Source organism: Lissotriton vulgaris, unplaced genomic scaffold (assembly GCF_964263255.1).
Source record: "Lissotriton vulgaris unplaced genomic scaffold, aLisVul1.2 SCAFFOLD_1600, whole genome shotgun sequence".
Taxonomy (NCBI): domain Eukaryota; kingdom Metazoa; phylum Chordata; class Amphibia; order Caudata; family Salamandridae; genus Lissotriton; species Lissotriton vulgaris.
In genome coordinates, this window is record NW_028247114.1 from 140421 (window position 1) to 160636 (window position 20216).

The following is a 20216-nucleotide window of genomic DNA, read 5'->3' on the forward strand; positions in this document are numbered from 1 at the left end:
CACGGTCCACCACAAATTGTTGGTGGACCGGTTGAGGGCCTGTGGAATTCAGGGAAAGGCACTAAAAATCTTACAGGCCTTCCTTTCCGACAGAACCCAGTCAGTGGCCCTAGGAGACTATGAATCGCATCCGTTTGTGTTGCCCTGTGGAGTTCCCCAGGGGTCTTCACTTAGCCCCACCGTTTTTAATGTTTATGTGGCGACCCTTGCCCCGGTGATTCGATCGTTCGGTTTTCACCTCACAGCATATGCTGACGACACACAGATAGTGGTGTCACTTTTACCCGGCAACACCGACAACACAGCAGACAGATTTAAAAACTGCATGCATGAGGTGGGCTGCTGGATGGCACAAAACTGTCTAAAACTTAATTCCACGAAGACAGAAGTACTGCTCTTTGGAGCTAGGGATAACTTCTGGTCCCCGAGATGGTGGCCAGATGAAATGGGACCTCTCCCCTCTCCAGTGGATAAAGTAAAAAACTTGGGCATACTGGTGGACAATTCCTTGTCCTTCAAACCCCAGATTAACGCACTTTCTTCCTCCCTGCACTATACCCCCAAAACCATCAGAAAAATTCTCCCGTATTTGGAGAAGGAACACAGGAAAACTATTGTTAAAGGTCTAGTGCTTTCCCGCTTGGACTATTGTAACAGCTTGATGTTAAACGCCCAGCAGAGTGTTCTTAATAAACTCCAACTATTGCAGAATGCAGCTGCCCGCCTGATCACCGATACTCCCAAATTCGCATCGGTAGCTCAGGACCTGGTGACTCTACACTGGCTGCCAATTCGTAAGAGAATTGCCTTTAAAGCACTATGCATGGTCTTAAAGGCCCTACACGATATGGGCCCTAGATACATGAAACTGCTTTTTCGTTGGCATAAACCAGCACGAACTCTGAGATCGGGGGAATTGGCTCTGGTTACTGTCCCCAGAATTAAGAGAGCTCGCTGGGGAGGCAGGAGCTTCTCCCTTGGGGCGGCAGAGGCCTGGAACAAACTGCCACTCGCGCTTAGACAATCTCAGGACCTGATGGCCTTTAGGAGAGAGCTTAAGACCTGGCTCTTCACCCATTAATCCTACCCACTCATACTAGCTCAATCAAGCCAGCGCCAGGACACCTCCGGGTAACAGAGCGCTCTACAAATGTGATAAATAAATAAATAAATGGGCAAGAGTGCCATGACTTCCTCGCGGAGCAGGGACAAATGATCCTCAGTCAGCCAGTTGTAAGATGGAGGCATGGATGGAGGAGTAGTCTCCAAGGGGAGGGAGTAGCTCCTACAGACAATACGCAGAACCCACCTGTCTGATTTTATGGACTGCCAGTGGTGGAGGCAATAGCAGATCCTGCCACCAACTGCATGTGCATGATCTAAAAGGGCAAACATAGGCAGGTTTGGAGGGTGCAGCTGCTGGGGGTGAGGTAAAAGACAATTGCTGGGAGTGAGGTGGCTGGACCAGATGGACCAGACCGCTGGCTAGCTAACCCATGAGGCCAGAATCAACCATGCCCTTTTCCATGCAGAGGCTGTTAAGCTTGCGTGGCTAGGTTGCTGGGTTAGGATTGGCACAGTTGAAAATCCCTCCCGTGGACACAAAAGGGGCAAAAGGCAGACTGGGAACTTGGGGCAGCCGAGAGGCCCAAGGACTTGGCTGTGGCCCGTGAGTCCTTAAAGCGCTCCAGCACTACATCTGCCTGGTCGCTGAAGAGACAGGTGCTGTTGAAGGGCTTGTCCATGAGAGAATCCTGGACATCCCCTGAAAAACCAGATGTTTTCAGTCAGGTGGGGCGTTTGAGGGCCACTGTCAAGTCGGTCGGTCATATCCAAGCAACAGTGTATAGTGAACTTCGCTGCATCTCTCCAGTCTGTAACTGCTTGAAAGGGAATGGCCCGGTTCTCCTCCGGGGCCTGTGGCAGCACTTGCGCAACGATTTCCCATAGCATGTGGGAATAGCGGTCCAATAGGCTTGCCATGTTCACTGACCGTAATGCAAGACTGGTGGAAGAAAACCTTTTCTTTCCCAAGCTGTCCAGCCTCTTGGATTCCCTGTCCAGGGGAGCGGCAGGGAAGTGGAGGCTTGGACCACCAAGCTCTCTAGGGTAGGGTGTTGGGTGAGGAAATTTGATCCCCTGGAGCAGGGCAGTGGACAATAGTCCTATTCACAGGAGCCCCTGTGCTTGGTTTAGACCAGGTCCCCAGAGGGACGCCAGTGAGCGCTTCATTGAATGTGAGTAGGGGTCCAGAGGCAGAGACTCCCGGTTGCAGCGCCTCCTTCAAGATGCTGGATTTGACTTGCACCAAGGACAACAAAAAGTTTAGAACCTCGGCTGCCCTCCTCACCACCACTGCGTATGTAGCTTCCTAATCCTTGGCCACGGTAGGGGGAGAAAGCATGCCGGGGACGTATACAGTCAGCTAGAATCACCCAGTTGCTCACATCAGTCCATATCCTGATCATACTGGTATTCTAAAGGGTCCAGCAACCACTCCCAGAGGCCTAGCCCTCCAGAATAGGGCTCTATCTCCAACCTAGGACACGGGTCCTGTCGGAATCTGCAGTCGCTGCAGCTCCCTGTCATTGAGGATCACAATGGGACTGGCACCGAGAACATCGGCGCTGGGGAAGTTCGTAGTGGCACGAACAGCCTTAGCCCGGATCCACGGGTGCCCATCAGGGCCGGAGCCAGCGGAACGGAACCAGATGGGACCCTCTCTGACCCCATGGAGCCAGAAGGCGCGCTGGAGGGGTCGGGTCGCTCAAAGATGAGACGCTTGATCTCATAGAACTCCTTAATTTTAGATGGGGTCACTCCGGCTCCCAGTAAACCGGGGAGGCTCTGAGCAGGCCCATGCGCAGGTTTCAAAGAACTCAGGCTCTGACGTAATGTTCTCATTTGATGCATCGGCCAACGAGAAGTGCTTCAAATTCTAGTGGTATTTTTGTGCCGCCTACCCGAGTGCCCCGACAATTTAGAGTGTGATGAAGAGGACTTTGGACTCCTGGAACAGTCCCAAGACCTTCCTCTCAAGCGGGACCATTATGTCCATGGAGTCCATGCCGGGCCGCTAGCAACAACAGCGGCCACTCCCTCAAAGCCTTTGGCGCAATGGCCTAGTAGTCTGAGCAAGACTTGGGAGTCGTGGTCGCACTCCTGAGACCACAAACACAAGGTGCGGGTCAGTAAACGAAATGTTGCGGTGAAAGGTGCCACAGAGTTTAAAATCAGTCTTCCTCGATGACATCCTCGACACACCAGGATGTTAAATTTTTTTTTACAAATATCAACAAAATGTCACAAAAATCCTGTCAAAAACTGTGGGTGCAGTAGCTCTTCTCTCGGGTCAGCGCTGGCTGGCGCATAAAGTAAAGACCTGATGTCTGTGCACCGGGGTGGCGCCTATGTAGGTGACGCATCATTTCCGGCGCAGATGGTGCCACGCGGAGCCAACCAACATAACCTATCAGCGCACAGGGGTACTGCTTCCAAAATATTTTACGGATCCAGTCTGACACCTGGGGAAATTCAAAGGTATGTAATCTGCCACTAGAAGCGTTGATAGACAGCACAGTAAATGCTCAGACTCTGGAGCTCTGAGTACCACACACTGCTGGCCCAGTCTGGGGCCATTAAAATGACTTGTGTCCGGTTTGGCTGACTTTCCTCAGAAATAGGTGGGAGAGCTAGTGGTGAGACAGCATAACGGAGCCCGGTGACCCACTGCAGACAGAATGAATATCCTAATGACCCTTTTGGAAGACACTTCAGCAGGCAAAAACTTTGAACATGTATTTTTGACAGTGGCAAACGAGTTTAACTACTGATCAAAGATGCTCTTCTTCATCTTGGGGTGGAGACACAATTCAGATTATACAGCCGACATCTGCTCTGGCATTCAGAGACCCAGCTAGGTGGTAGCTACAAAGAAGATCTTCACCTGGCCCAGACACCTTCGGAGACATACATCCTCCTGGCATAAAATCCGGAAACTAAAACCCACCTGCCCTGCTGGTTACAGTATCACATGGCAGCTGTGTTGTCTTGAAGTAACTCTACCAGCATTCCCATGAGGGTCTGTAGGTAAGCAATCAGGGTCAAGCAGACCACCCAAAGCTCCAAGAGGTTTACATGGAGCTGTCTCTCTGCTGGAGATCCTAGACCCCCTATCTCCACCACTCCCAGAAGCCCATCACACCCCCCCAAACTAAGTTACGATGCATCCTTTAGAACAGAAATTGGGAGAGGTGGAGGATGAGGGGCCTGCCTATTGTCAGGTTGGCCCTAAACGAACCATCATTAGATGTCCCAAGCCATCTCTTGTGAGAACTGGATACAGCCAGAGGCGAAAACTGAAAACTACAGGTCCACTGAATGGTCTGCATGTGCCATATGGCAAACGAGACTAAGGGGATGCACAAGGCCAGGAGCCAAAAAAGCCTCAGAACCATCCTCACCAGGGCCCATGACTGAGCCCAAAAGGTCAGGATCACATCCTGAATATCATGGACAGATGGTGGCAGTGCAAAGACCTTGAATGCCACTGTGTCCAGGATAGTCCCTGTAAAGGGAATACTCGATGTGAGGCTCCGTGGGACTTAAGCTTCTTCACTGAAACCCCAAGGAGGCCAAATGTTGTCATTGACTCACTGTGGTGAGTCCTCCGCATGCAGCCAGTTATCGAGGTGCTGGGACACAGGTTTTCAAGACCTCACATCAACAGCAACCATCACTTTTGTTAACTACGGTAAGGCCAAATTGAAAATGTTCCAATCCCACCGTGAACCTCAGGGAGCCTCTTTGGGACTGCAAGACAATTAAGAAAACACATGTTCTGCAAGACCAGGGACACCCACCAGTTTCCTGGATCCAGAGATGAAAAGATCGGACCAGATTGACCATTTTTAAGTTCTCCTTCAAAAAGGCTTCCAATGGCCAGCGGTCCAGTACAGGCCCGAGTACTTCGTCCCCCTTAGGAACAATGAAGTAGCGTGAATGGCACTTTCCAATTCCGGCACCCAGTCCATGGTGCCTTTGGCCAGCAGGGGACTAATATCAAGCATCAAAAAACAAGTTACTTCCCTTCGGTAAAGCCTTATTTGGTAGTGACTACCAAACCGCTGATTCCTTACCATAGAATATTCCCTAGACGTCAATCTGGATCTGGACGTGTTTTTGTATATAGTACATAGCTGTCATGTTGTCCGTGCTGACTAGGACAGCTTTGCCTACGAAATGAGTTTGAAAGGCTTTGAGAGCTAAAACACTGCTTGTAGCTCTGGGTAATTTATATGAAGATTTTGTTTTGCTTTAGACTCCACAATCCTTGGATTGTGTAATCCTGTAAGTGAGCCCCCCAACCAGGGAGCGATGTGTCTGCTGTTAGCACGATGAAGGGCCGTCCTTTGGATACATTTTGTGGCTTCCACCACTACAGAAAGCGATGGGTGTGGGCATCTACCAACATTAGATCACTTAATCGTCCATGAGACTGGCTCCACTGACTTGTAAGCATTCTTGAAGGGGACGCATGTGAAGTTTTGCATGAGGTATGATTATGATGCAAGACGCCAGCATTCCCAGCAGCTGCACGAAGACTCTAGCTGATAATGAGTGGTTGGGCTGAAACAGAGTGAGAAGAGATGGAATACTGTGAATTCTGGCTGCATTGGGAGAGGCTAGAGTTTTTTGAGTGTCTATGGTGGATCCCAAATAAGTCTGTGTTTGAAGGCTGCAGATGTAACTTCAGCGTACTGTAAACCATAGTTGGTGCAGCAAGTGAATTGTGGCTTGAGTGTGCTGGAGAACCTTCTGGTCAGTGCAGGCTTTGATGAGCCAGTCGTCCAGACTGGGGAAGACTTGGATATGCCGTCTTCTCAGATGAGGTGCAACTACAACCAAGCATTTGGTAAACACTCTGGGAGCAGTGGTGACACCAAACTGTAGTACTTTGAATTGGGAATGCTGTCCCGCTATCACAAACCTCAGATATTTGAGATGAGCAGGGTGAATTGGAATATGAAAATATGCGCCCTTTAAGTCTAGAGTAGACAAAGTCGCCCTGTTGTAAAAGTGGGAGCAATTTTTGAAGTGTCACTATGTGAAAATGTTCTGACAGTATGTAGAGGTTCAGTTCTCCGAGGTCCAAAATAGGTCTTAACGAGACATCCTTTCCGGGAGTTAGGAAATACAGGGAGTAAACGCCTAACCCTTGATACTGCAATGGTACCAGCTCTACGGCTCCTTTTAGCAAGAGAGACTGGGCTTCCTGTTTGAGGAGGTGCAAATGTTCTGGTGACAGTTTGTGAGAACGAGGTGGAATGTTTGGAGGTAAGTTCCAGGCAAAAACATTGCTGGATAATTCCTAACACCCAAGATTGCCAAATGGGGCGAATTGTAGAAGAGGTCCCCTGAAAGGTGGTAGATGATCGGGGGAAAGGGTAGGTAAGTCACTGCTTGTTAGAGGAAGGGGAGTTACGGAGTGTGGAGCCTTTTCCTCTACCCTTGCTGTGGTTTCCTCTTTATCCTCCTCTAAAGAAACCTCTTGTGGAGGAAGGTTGATTGTTGCCTTTATAGGAGGAAACATTGGTGCCTGAGGATGTGGTCTTAGACCCCCACGATAAAAGGAGCAACGAAAGGAGCCCCGGTTAGAAGGAGACAGTAGAGTTTCCATAGACTTCGATACTTCTGTGTCTTTTTTCCTTTTTTGTCTAATGCCTGATCAACTTCAGGCCTGAAAAGATGCTCTTAAACGAACGGGGTGTATAAGATGAATTGCTGGACTTCAGGTTTGAAACTGGAAATCCTTAACCAGGCATGTCTACTGAGTAACACACCAGTTTTAATCTCTAGCTGCAGTGTCGGCAGCATCTAAGGCACATCTAATAGAAGAATTGGAGATGAGCTTTCCTTCTTGCACCAAATCGGGTGCTTTAGCTTTGTGCTCATCTAGGAGATATTGGAGCAATTGCTCCATTTCGTCCCAGTGTGCTCTAGCATGCCTGGCTAAGAGGGCCTGGGAGTTGGCAATGCACCAATGATTAGCCACCTGGGCAGCTATCGCTTGCTTGCCAGAGGCAGCTATTAATTTTGACTCTTTGTCCGGAGGGAGGGGCATCCCTCGAGGTCTGTGAATTAGCCCGTTTACGGGCATTAGAGAAAACAAGCAAGTCAAGGAACAACTGCGCCTTAATAAAGACTGGATCAGAGGAAGCAGGCTTATACCTTTAATCTATTCTGGGAGTCAGAATGCAAGCACAAACACGGTCTTTGAAGAGGTCATCGGCATGTCCCATCATGCATTTGAGCATAGGGAGAGCCCGACAAGATCTTTGTGTACTACAATAATTTTGAACAAGAAATCTTCTAGTGATTCTTTGTGTAGTTGTACCCAGTGACATTGTGCAGCTCTAGCAAGCAACTCTAAATATCCAACATTGTTGTCAGGAAGAGAAGTCTTTGCAGGGTAAAGGTCTGGGTCATTGTCTGTAGGTAGATCAATAGTGTAGTCTTTCCAAGGATCTAGAGGTAATTGAATATCTTAATCATCATCATCATCATCATCATCGTCATCGTCGTCATGCTGTGATGGTGGAGAAGTGTATTGTGTGATAAGTAAATGTTCCAATACTGGAGAAGGTGGTGAAGGTGTAGGGGAACGTGGTGGAAGAGGCTGAGGAGAAGGGTTAGTACCAACATTTTCCCTCTTTAAAGGAATCCTATATTGTATGACCTGACTAAGGTTTGCTTTTGTGAGGCAGTTTGGAAATAAGATGTCCTGTTTCAGGGTCGATGTAAAGTTAGTTTTGTTTAGCATCCAATTGGGGGGGGGGGGGGGGGGGGGGGGGGGGGGTAGTGCGAGAATCAGATCCTGCGGCTTCAAAGGAGCATTTTTCGGTTTCGGCACAGAGGGTTTCGACTCAGACGCAGTCTTCCGCTGTGAGATCGAAGGTTTCGGCCAGTTGCCGGACTTAGGCCGACTCGAACCAGAGCCGGAAGGCTTGACAATGAGTTTTGGTGCTGAGCGGGGAGACGGGGCATCAGAAACATCGACCCGGTGCAGCACTTGGCCCAGAGGTGGAACCAAAGGCTTTTGCTTCATTGGAGTTTTTTTTTTAATTTGTTTTTATTGTTGCATCAATAAGCAAGTATAAAAAGCAAATCATCTGCTGGCGTAGCGTCAACATTCAGCCACAGTCAGCCGTTTGCGCAACTTTTTTTTTTTTAAATATTGTTATTTGCAGTTTTTGAAATAACTCAACAGTACAGTCATGGCATTGGTCGCTTAAAATCCCATAGACCCACTCCTGTCCCTCCCCACTGACACTTTGCTGTTACGTCAATATATTGTACGTGTACATCATCCATCCCTCCTAGTAAACAGGTAAAGAAAAACTCTGTGCGTGCGTCCCTATCCCTCCCCACCACCCCCAGCAGTGCTTTTAGGCATCATGTGCCTCCCTCCCCCAGCCCCCCATCAAGCCCATGATAGTGTCGCCACTTAGACCATACCTTTCTGAACTTTCTCGGAAGCCCCGTGATTTTATATGTCACCCGTTCAGCCGCCATATAGAGGTCTAGCCCACTCCTCCACTCCTCTACAGTCAGGGGGTTCGTTACTCCCCAGTATTTTGCGATGTTTCGCTTCGCTACCATATGGGCTAGAACCAGGAACACCAGCAAGGGACGCGGGAGGTCTACATCGTTAGTCATTCCTAAGAGGGCCAGTTTGGGCTCCCGTACAATAGGCACGGCCAGTATGTCTCTAAGTTCCGTAAATATGAGGTTCCAGTAGGTTTGTACAGCTTCACAGGACCATATTGTGTGATAGAAATCCCCGTCTTCGGTCTGACAACGGAGACACTTAGCATCCATTACTCTCCCCATTTTGTGTAATCTCACCCTATCATAGTAGGTCCTATGTAGCACGTTATATTGAATGAGGCGGAATCGCCACCTCGCGTGGGTGCATCAGCACTAAGTCCCAATCTATATCCTCAAGTGTTCCTACCTCCTTCTCCCAAGTGTCTCTTAGTCTTGCTAGGTCCCCCAGCATGCTGTGCTTCATTGGAGTTTGATTTCGGGGCAAGTGATGTTCGGTACTCACGGGACCTTGACCCTGCGGTATGTCCTCTTCCATCTCTGAGTCAGATTCAGGAATTCATAGGTCTGCTCTTCCCGTTTCTCTTGGGCCCCTTGAGTATCAAATTCTTCTTGTTCGGATCCTTCACTGAAGATGTCCTGCATGTATTCAAAGTTCTGGCTTTGCATTTCAAGATGTCGAGCCAGACAATCGCAGAGGGTTTTCTTGGATCTGCACTCGTCGCAGTCTTGTTTGTTGTGCTCTGGAGATAAGCACAAGTTGCACACTTTGTGCAAGTCGGTGAGCGGATATTTTGTGTGGCACAAGTGCAGAATTTGAATGGAGTCTGTTCCATCGACTGTGAGGTGGATCAACGCAGTTACGCCCCCACAGCCTTCGATGAGTTTTCCGATCGAAATAGATATTTTCTTCGACCGATACAATATGCGGAGACGTAGGATACAGGAACGAAACAATACCGACGCAGATGTAGTGGATTGCGCGCTGAGGGGAACCCAAAGAAGTGTTTTGAACCGGAGCACAGCAATTCACGACCGTACCCGATGGCGGAAAAAACCTATATAAACATGGAGTTGATGCCCATGCGCAGTTTCATTAAGAGGAAGAATCACCTTACCTCGTGACTGGAAAGACTTCTTCGAAGAAAAACAACTTGCCAACATCCAGACCCAACACCAGATGGCAGGAGTATGCAAAGCATGTGATCTACAGCTCACATGCCTCGAACAAATAACATCCTTTTGACAGCTGGTCTAAAATGGATGGATGCAGATTTATAGCTTGTGACTTTGAATGTGCTGCCAAGACAACAGACATTTTGTAAACATTATTGGTGCTTCCATAATGCCAAAAAGGTATTCCCAGAACATAATGCTTCTATTATTGCTTGTTCACTCAGATTTATTATTTCCACTTTGAGGTGTTTATTTTGCTTTTCAAAGGCAAAGTCCTGGGAATAATTTCAACATTGTTACAGGAGATGTGCGTTTGGGGTTCCTTGATCCTTATCAGTCTTCCGAAGTAAAGTAAAGACTGCCTATCTGTACATCAGAAAGGCATTTTTTTATTATAGGTTTGTCTAACCTTTTCTTTACTTCTCTGCACTGATATTTACAATGATGAAACCTGAGACTCTATTGCCTTTCTGTCTACCTTTCTCAGCTGCAAAGGTTGGTAAAAGAATATCAGCAATTAGACCTTTTAGGTGTCAAATAAAATGTTCTTCGGACAGACCAATAACAGGCAAGTCTCTTCAACATCTGATCTGCAAATATTCACCTTTTACTTCTTCACTTCAATGAGTGACTAATCCTAGAGGTAAAACCCATGGCTTTCATAGGGCAGCGGCTCTTAATTTCTGGTTCAGCGACCCATGGGGGTCCATGGCCGCCTATAAAATGAAATATTAACAGATAAAGTGTGTATAAATAGAGAAGCAAAATGTACGATTGATCATTTTAAAAAGATCCGTAAATAAGGAATTTGGAGACTAAAAATTAAGTTGGTGTCCTCAGATGGATACATCAGAGCTGCACAAAGGCATTAAACAGAACATGGGGTGGGCTAAGTTGAATTAAAAAAAGACCAACCTTCCAACTAAAATGAAACTTTTGATTTGTTCATATATTTGCGGATTAAAAAAAATATTTTATAATTTGTGTATTTGTTTGATGAATGCTTGTTTGTTTTTAGGTGTAGTGTTCCGAGGTTCAAATCATTGAAATTGTTTAAGCGGAGGTCCCCGGCTTCCAGTAATGACTCAATGGAGGTTTCCCGAATTCCAATGATTTAATGGATATCCCCGGATTTCAGTAATGATTAAGCGGGGGTAACCAAAACACAAAAGGTTAAGAACTATTTCTACAGGCGATTCAGACTGAAGTCAAAATGGCATGGCGTTGTTTGCCCACTTGTTTTGAATGATTTAGGCTGTATTTCTGAATAAGAAGCACCAAACTACCGCAAGATCACAAACTAGGTATAAACTTCATACTTACTAACTGCAAGTTTTTTATGACAGTTGGAGCACACATTTAACAAAGTTAACTCTGTAATCAATAACACTGGAAACACGTCTGGAAAACAGAACTAATTTAACTGAAAATAAGTAATTCTCCGACCTGCCACTCCTATAGTTCAAAACTTCGAGAAAACATCTATCTTTTAACACTTGCAGCAAAAAAAGTATTTGTCACTATAGGAATTGCTGTCTATGTTCGAGTGTCCTTACATCAGTTCTGGTAATCTTAAAGTATTTTTTGTCATTTATCAGTTGCTGAAGTTACAAAATATTTATATCTCCACTGTTCACTTCCAGACCCACCAGCTGGAAGAAATCTAAAGATGGTGGTCATGTACTGGGGCATTGTGGAATCACTCAACATCGGGGGAATATACTGGCCCCTCTCCTATGGTTGATGTCGAACAGTAAAACTTACTTTTATCTAAGAACATTTCTGGAGGAAATAAGTAGACTCTCTTACCACTAATGTTCATCCTATTCCTCTGGCCACTGATCTGAAACTCATCTACCTGGTGCCCACTCAACTGACTTTTTTTCCCCCGCTATCCATGCAGTCAATCAATTTTACCCCATTTTGGATTCAGGCCTACTAGGGCAATTACCATAAACCCCCCCCCCCCCCCCCCCCACCAAAAGAAAACTCACTGTACCCCTAACCTCCTCCTACTAAAGGTCACCATTCCATGAACATCAAGGACTGCAACAATTCAAGCCAGAACTCACCTGCAGAAATGGGTCGCTTATTCCTGATACGTCATGCTCTGGAGAATAACCCGACATGATAAGATTTTTTAGGATGCGAACCAACTGAGGGACAAGCTGCGGAAAACAAAGAAAGTGTTATAGCTTTATCCTGGAGTACAACACCTTGAATACATTCTTCCCATCCCGGTCCTAGAATTCCCAATCTCATCAATAGGGAAAGTTAAATCTCTCTCTGCACTTTAGAAATGGTTAACATTTAATAGCTTGACCTAGTAACCAGTCACATCCAGATGGACATCTATGGAGGACTCCAGTCAAGGAAGTCTCGACCCTGTGACATATTGAATCCCATCAGACAGCATCTAACTAGCAGGGAGAAAAACCAAAGGAACAATGGCTCACACTAGTCTTACCACCACACCAGCTTAGTATCTCACTGACCCACCTGCGTTTGGATGAAGATTTGGATGAATCTGTCCTCAGGAAAAACTGTTTGAACTATGTCTTATTTGGTATGTCCTATCATATGCTGTGCTGCCTTGTGTTACGATGTTAGTTATGTGATAAATAAAGGTTTTAAAAAAACACTTGATAACTTTGCTTCAAGGGGTGCAACTTATATTTTCATAGCTACACTAGGGGAAAGGAGGTCTTATTCCACTGGCATGCTTTCGCATAAGGAGCAACGTGGCTAAAAGAGCCAAGTCGATAGGTTAATCTACTCTCTTTATGGAAAGAGTTGAACTGAAATGCTCCCTGATGCTTAAGGGGAGGAAAAGGTTGGTCTAAGAGTGATTCCTTGCTATCCTGAAAAATTGGACAACGATATTTGTTGCTGCCCTGACACAGCAATTTCAAATAGGAAGCTGCTTAAGCAGTATTCAGAGGTGTCGGTGTTGAAAGACGTCACTACCAGGTAGGCTTTGTACTGAGGCATGCCTACACTTCCCAGAAGACTGACATGAAATATCAATTCTGTCCCCAAATTTTAGGTAATACAAGTGGGTTTGAGTTTAGAAGGGGTTAGAGTGGATCTCAAATGATTCCTTGGCACTAGAAATGTAGCTGAAGAATGTCCAGAAAACCAAACCTATTGTTTCCATTGTAACCTGGCATCTTGTGATACAAATTTGTTGTTTCCAGATAGGACTTGCAGAAACATGTTTAAATGGACTCTGGGTCATATCCCCACTCACGTGCCTTGCCTCGGTAATGGAAATAAGGAAGACCGGTGTAGAGTACAGTTATGCATTGTTTCAAAGGGAGTAAACGTGATAAGTGAGAATCAAATTAAAGTCCCACTGCAGTTTCACAAAAGGTGTAGGCGGGAACATGTGGTCCAGCACTTTTCAGAAATGTATCACAACACATGATTTTAAAAGTGATGGCTGATCTGGCAAACACATTAAAGGCCAAAAGGACTGTAAGACAGCCTAACAAGTATCACAGCAAGGTTTTGCTAGACTAAGGAAAGACAAAATAGCAAAATGATAAATGATTTTGCATTCCAGGGTTGGAACACCAGGTAACAAACTTTTCCCAGCTTCCTGTGTTAAAACATTTTGTGGATATAAACATCTAGCTGTCAAGATGACACCAACCACTCCAGAAGGGAGATCAAAATTCATCATCTGTCGCCGCTCCATCTCCATGCATGGAGGTGGAGGTGTGGCATGCTCCAGTGCAGGACCCAGCTGCATTGCTGCAACAGAAGATTCTCCCATAGGGGCAGCCATATTGGATGGCAAAATGCTCATGGCCAGAAGTTCTGGTACCACACTCTACCTGCCCAGGCCGAAGCCACTAGGTAACTTGGGCCTTGGTCCTTCATGATTTTTGTCACCACTGAGCAAGGGAATGGAAAGGAGTGCAGGAGTCCTAATCCCCAATGCAGGTGGAAAGAATCATGGACACTCCATTGCACAAAAGCCTGGACACACTCCGTTCTCCGCACTGGCAAACGGATCGAGCCAGGGTTCTCCCCATGGCTGGAAGATAGACTTGGGAGGTGGCATAGAGGGCAACTGCTATTTGTAATACACTACACACCGGTGGCTGAAATAAGCTGCCCAAGTGTTTAAAGATTCTGCCAGGTAATTGGGCGATCAGGGAGATGCCCTGAGCATTCACCCACTTCCAGAGGCATCGTGCCTCCTGGCACAGAACCCAGTCCGCCCAGTGTTTGTTGCATTACCACAAGGCGGCCATGTGGTCTGCGAGCACATGTATTCATTTCCCTTTGAGAGTCGGGGGGAACGTCTTAAGTGTAAAGTGAATTGCTAACAACTCTACACCAGATGATGTAGTCAAGCCTACGCTGGAGATCAGTGCCCTCTGATCCCCACCTCTCCCAGATGGCCTGCCCGATCCAACAACGATGCATCCATCACAGCGGTTATATCTGGGTGGGGTAGAGAGAGGGGTCTTCCGCTGATCCAACTCCTGTTGAGCTGCCACCACTGCTACTCTCTTGCTGGCTCCTTCAACAGCTTGATATAGTCCGAAAGGTTGCCTTAGTGTTGAGCCCACTGAGACTTTAGATCCCACTGCAGAGCTTTATGTGTCACCTGGTGTAGTCCATAAGCAGGAGGCCAAGAAGCCTCAGAGGCACTCTCCTCTCACTGAGACCCAGGTCAAGTGTTGAAACAAAGGATCATAGCCTGAATATCCTGGACTTGAAGCAAAGGGAAAGCTAGAAAAGCATTGTATCCAGGATGGCTCCAATGAAGGGGGCTGCTGAGGAGTCTGCCAACATTTTAACATTGTTGGGTTTCGTTATCAATATGCTGAAGACACGCCTGTCATCTGGAGGTGGTGTAGGACTGTTTAAGACAAGTATGCCTTGTGTAGTCAGTCGTCTAGGTATGGGAAGACTGATATTCCCAACTTCCATAGATGTGCTGCAACCACCAACGCCACCTTTATCAACACCCAAGGTGCACTGGTAAGGCCAAAGGGGAGCATGGTGAACTCAAAGAGCTCCTGGCCTACCTGAAACTACAGGCAATACCTCGGGGATTGCAGGAACAGGGATGTGAAAATGGGCATCCTGAAAATCCAACCCCACCACCTGGGTCGAGGACAGACAGAACTTGGGCTAGGGCGAGCATTTCCTTCTGGACCAAGAGGTTCAGAGGATAAAGTGAAGGCCTCCGTACTTTCTCCACATCTGAAAATATTGGGAATAACAGCAACCTAGCTAGAATTACTTCACAAAGTATGCACAAGTGATTCTCCAGGAGGTGTGGCGGTGTGCATGGCATATCCAGTAGATAAGACAAAAAGGGTAGGGAGTAGCCAAGCTCTATGACTTTGAGCACCCACTGGTCGGAAGTGATGCTCCTACATCTGGGAGGTGAAAGGTGATTAAACCTCCTATCGGGTAATCGCGTGCCACCGAGGGTAAGTGAAATTAGGTTTGCAGCAGCGGAGGGGCTGTGGTCTGGATAGAAAGTTCCACTGTGGGCTTAAATGTTGTTGACTCGTTCCCTAACCTCGCCGTCGAAAGGGCTGGGAGCCCTCCTCTTACTGAGGCCCATAATGCTGCTGCCTCTGCATAGAGCCCCTGTTAAATCCTATATACGGGTGTTATTTGGGGCGCTGCCAAGATGGCTGAGCTAGGGCCAGAAAGCGAATGGTGGCTTTGCTCTTTACCCCAAAAAGTTTTGAGCCACTGAACTGCATGTCCATAAAGGACTGCTGGACGTCTGAAGAAAAGATCAGGGAGCAAATCCAGTCATGGTGCTTAAACACCACGTTGGCAAAACATCACTGTTCTGTTTCACAAGGTGTGCTAATATCCTACCAGGAGGTTGACAGACTGCAGGGCAAGACTGGCACTGGGGAAAAAAAAAAATAAATCACAAAATTCCCCATGCATTTTGCTTCCCTGTTGGGTGGAGTTATGGGGAAAGAGTTGGCTTCTGGCGGCTGGATGATGGATGAACCACCCAGCTCTCCAGGTGGGCTATTGAGTGAGGAAGTCTGGATCCCCAGGAAGAGGCTTGCGTCTTGGCACTTGTATGCTGATTGGTGGGCAAGATCCTGGTTTCGTCCAGGTGCGGATCAGCACATCTACCACAGTCTCATTGAAACAAAGCAGAGTTTCCAGAATGGTAGCTGCTAGTTTAAGAACTTCTTGGAACACTTAAGTCCTCCTTACTGCTTGCATGGGTAGGTTAAGGTCGAGATTTTCGGCCATCCTTCTAATGACTGTTGCAGAGGATGTGGATTCTTGAGTAGCCATAGGGTTAGGTGATTTTAAGCTTATGTCGGGGGGAAGGGGGGTATCAAATCCAATAGCATCTTGTGGGTCCTCTAACACATTGCCCTCATCATAAAACATCTTGTGCTCAACATCCTGCTCATAAAACTGCTGATGCTCATCCGAGAAGGAAAAATATATGGTGGGCATCCTGGAGGTCATGTTTCCGATCAATTCCATCTCTTTCAGATCTGTGTTCACTGTGGGTCCCAGTTTCTATAGTCTAGTCTGTGGCATCGGTCTAGGCGCGAGAACTGACCTCGGATTAAAGAGACAGTTCACAGTTGGTGCTGGGAAAGAAGACGCCGATGAGCCTGCGAGGCTAGCTACCACGCATCCTTGGGGCAAAAAGGAGGTCCAGAGGTATGCTAAAGAGTACTAAAGAGGGGTACTAGAGAGGATTGCTATGACCTCTTTTAAATGACGATCTAGTCTGATGTGGCGGTCCGATGAGAAAGCACAAGGTTGAGCTTTTGCAGTTTGCTACATGCGTGGCTCTGAGGCCTAGAAGTAACCAGGCAGTCACACAACTCTGAGCGATGGGAGCAGTGGGACGATGGATAACCATGTTTTCACTTCTTCAGTTTTTTTGTGTTTTCTCAATCTGCTGTTTTAGGGCCCATAACTTCACCCTGCAAGGAAATAAAATTACCTGAGGGAAAGTTCTGCCAAGAGACAGGACTGCTAGGCCAGGATCCCAGTCGGGAGGTACTGGAACAAAAGAAAAAACATCAGCACGCAGAGGTGGTAGTACTGTAAGGGCCCAACATCACATCTGACAGCGAGATCAGACATGGAGACTAATGACGCCACCTACAGATGCACTATCAAAGTATACAGATTCAGTCTGGCACCTGGGGAAATTCACAAGGTGAGGAATCTGCAGATAGAAGAACCTATCAGAACTGGAAAGATTTACTAGACATGATCTTACAATATGTATATTGCTTCCAAGGCTGAATTTGGCCTCTGTAATAATCTTACCTAAAGTTGTGCCCTAGCAATAATTGATTATAGTATACAAAAAAAAAAAGATTATGGAATGCTTGAATGAATCTCAACCACTGGTAATTACTGGGGGCCGCACCCCAATCCATTGTTATTTTGCACGCCATATCACCTCAGTTGGGACCCAGATATATAAAATCTGTCTTGAACCTGCCCCAATCTGAACAGTCCAGCCTGAACTGCTAAGCCAGGTCCTCTCTGAACCAAAACACAAGCAACCTAGGATCGGCTTCGCCCTCTTTATGGACTCATCAGCTGGGTAAAGCTTGATTCGAATTGTGACATGACTCACTGAGTGGAGAAGTGTTCACTTAGTTCATGGGTGACTAGCAGAGGGGCAGATCTATATAAAATTTGCCACAAGTTTTTATTTACACCATACTTTTCTTAATCTTGTCCTGCAGATGAGATTTGCAAGGTACATCAAAGTTTATAAGGTCATTCATTTATGGGACTCCACCAAACTTTCGAGCTTTAAGTTCAAGTAATAAAAAAGAATAGTTATGTCCATCCAAGTGCACAGTGATTTCGTAATTCGCATCTGGTCAAAAGTAGCACCAAATTGTGGTGATGCTTTAGGTTGCTTCTGGTGGCAAGTTCGTCCGGTAGACCAGGATGCTTTCAGAAAGTAGCAAGATACAAGGTGATCACCTTCCATGTGAAAGTCACAAACGCAGGTCTTTGTTACTTAGATAATTACAGTTAAAGGAAGAATGTAAACTTGTTTGAGCAATTTGGCAAGAATTGCTTTATTAAGATGAAGTAAAACGCGAATTACGACCTTTGGGTACGGAGGGGTGTGAGTAGGTGGAAGCTGATGTACGTTAACTGCTTACTGATGGACGGCTGAAAAATATTCATGGAAGGGTAAAGTGGAAGTCTGATGAAGGCAATATCTGAAAATTAAACATGGCTTAAACTCTAAAGGATGAGAGGATCTAGTCTGTGTTATAGCACAATCGCTAAATCAAAATTATATTAAGAAGAATTAGGGTTCATCGGAATTAAGGAAGCTTCATACAGAAATGCAAGCTATAGTTTATACAAAGATAAAGTGCAGAGAAGACTCCTAGGGTAAGCATGCATCTAGATTACACATTAGAAAGGGACACAGGCATAGTGAGAAACAAACTATCATGAAATATTAGGTGCTACAGGTCGACAGAATAATAGAAGGGTGCATAAAACTGAAATTGGGCAAAATGACTGAGGCGGTACACTATATTACTTTAACATTCAATGGCACTTATTTCTGGGGGGAAGATTTACGCCTTAGGGATAGTAATACACATTTAGCCAGGCAGTTGCACTGTCCCAACAAATCTAAAAGAAAAGGGTGCAATTGTAAGGAAAGTGCAGAACAGTATGCTCACCACATGCAACAAATGCAGACTAAAAAATAAGGGGTGTGGCAGAAGGGAAAAAGAAAGGGGAACAGTTTGCTGGGGGTGATGGAATCAAATGAAAGCAAGAGTGTAAGGGAGCTGGCAAGAGGTGGAGCAAAACTCTTACCTTTTCATTCTAACAATCAGCAGGATTCCAGACAGAAAGAAAGAACAAAACAGATGAAGCAAGCATTAGAGACCAAAAGATCAATTTCATATCAGAAGGTTGCAGAGTAAGCATCAGGCAAGTCAATGCACCCATAACCCAAATACAATTGAAGCTGTTGTACAATTTAACAAATGCTGGTTGAAGTTCTGCAGAGGAAGAAGGTCAATATAAGTACAGTGAGGCAAAAAGCAGGAATACCCATTTAATAATCAGGAGCCAGCTACTCAGTCAAAGCACTTTGGGCAGTGAGGTTGAGGTGACTTTTTTATGACCTCTGGTTTCAGGTACAGAAGTTGAGGGCAGGACTACGCTCAACTGACCCTACAATTAGACCTACTTTTGGAGGAAGTCTCCATTAAAAACATTTTTTTTAAAACGAATAAAAGGATTTTGGTCATGAACCACCAGGTAATACATCTGTATCTAATCTTGAAACGTACAAAAACGTCCTAAAGCCTACTTTGTTTTGTACTAAACCAGATCCTTTCAACCTCAAGCTAAATGTAGAGTACAAAGGTGGTGCAATGCACGACTACATTGTGTCCCAAACCATTTGATTCTTCTATTGTGAAAGGAAGAGCAAAACTAAGTGCTGTTGCCTTTTCCTGCCCAGTCAAAAGATAGGGATTGCTTTAGAAAATGTACTATCACTCAACTGCAAAAACATTTTGTGTGTGAACTGTCAGCTGTACAGATATACAATGGATGCAAGAGATTCCATGTATGCAACTCAGCAAGTGACAGGGCACAATGGCAGCATACAGTGCAACTATACTCCGATCTTTTCTTAATCTGCTCACCAGAATTAAGATTCCTAAAGATAGGCAAGTCGCTTTCAGGAGCACACCAACTAAAGGACATGGTAAAGGCACGGACATTGGAAATGACTGAAAATGATTATCAATCGAACTACCAGTCATTAAGAAAAGCTAGAGATCTGCTAGAAAATGGGGAAAAGGGACAACCTCAGAGTATGAAAATTGGTTGCAACAAACAGAAAACATTCCTATACCTCTTCATCCATTATTTCTGCATATGGGGTACATAATATAAATGTAGAAAATCCTCCGCTGTGATAGTCCACATTATGAATCTTTTCCCCAGATTCCAATAATGGAGGTCAGAAAACTTAAGAGTTATTGTCACAACTGCTCATGATCTGACCCAATTAAAGGAAATGAATAAGGAAACATCTCCTGAAGTCAATGAAAAAAATCAGAAATCAAATCATACAAAAATCTAATGTGGATCTCGCAAGTGCTACAAACCCAGAAATTACTAAATCTGTGGTTAGGGTTTTCATGAAACTTTCAAAAGGAAAACCCTAAACATGAACTGAATTAGCCAGATGGATGCATGGCAAGAACTGCCAGAGGGCATTGGATCACACAGTTTGTCTGCCCCATTCCTGCCTGCTTTAGCCTATGTTTTCAGCTTTTCCACCCTTTACAATCACATTTGAAAGCCTTCAAATAATTGCTACCACACAAGTATATTTTCAAGAGTAACATCAATTCAAAAAAAGAAATAACATGTTGAGAATTCGTAGCTGG

At 45.8% G+C, this 20216-nt stretch overlaps 1 protein-coding gene across 1 annotated transcript in view; it reads right to left on the reverse strand.

The window, feature by feature from the left end:
* The window catches only part of LOC147665626 (AP-1 complex subunit gamma-1), a 521863-nt gene that overhangs the window by 111216 nt on the left and 390431 nt on the right, over positions 1 to 20216 (reverse strand). Inside the window, exon 7 of the mRNA XM_086949636.1 lies at positions 11856 to 11951. Coding sequence (XP_086805762.1) covers positions 11856 to 11951 — 96 coding nt within the window. The remainder of the gene's footprint in view (positions 1 to 11855; positions 11952 to 20216) is intronic.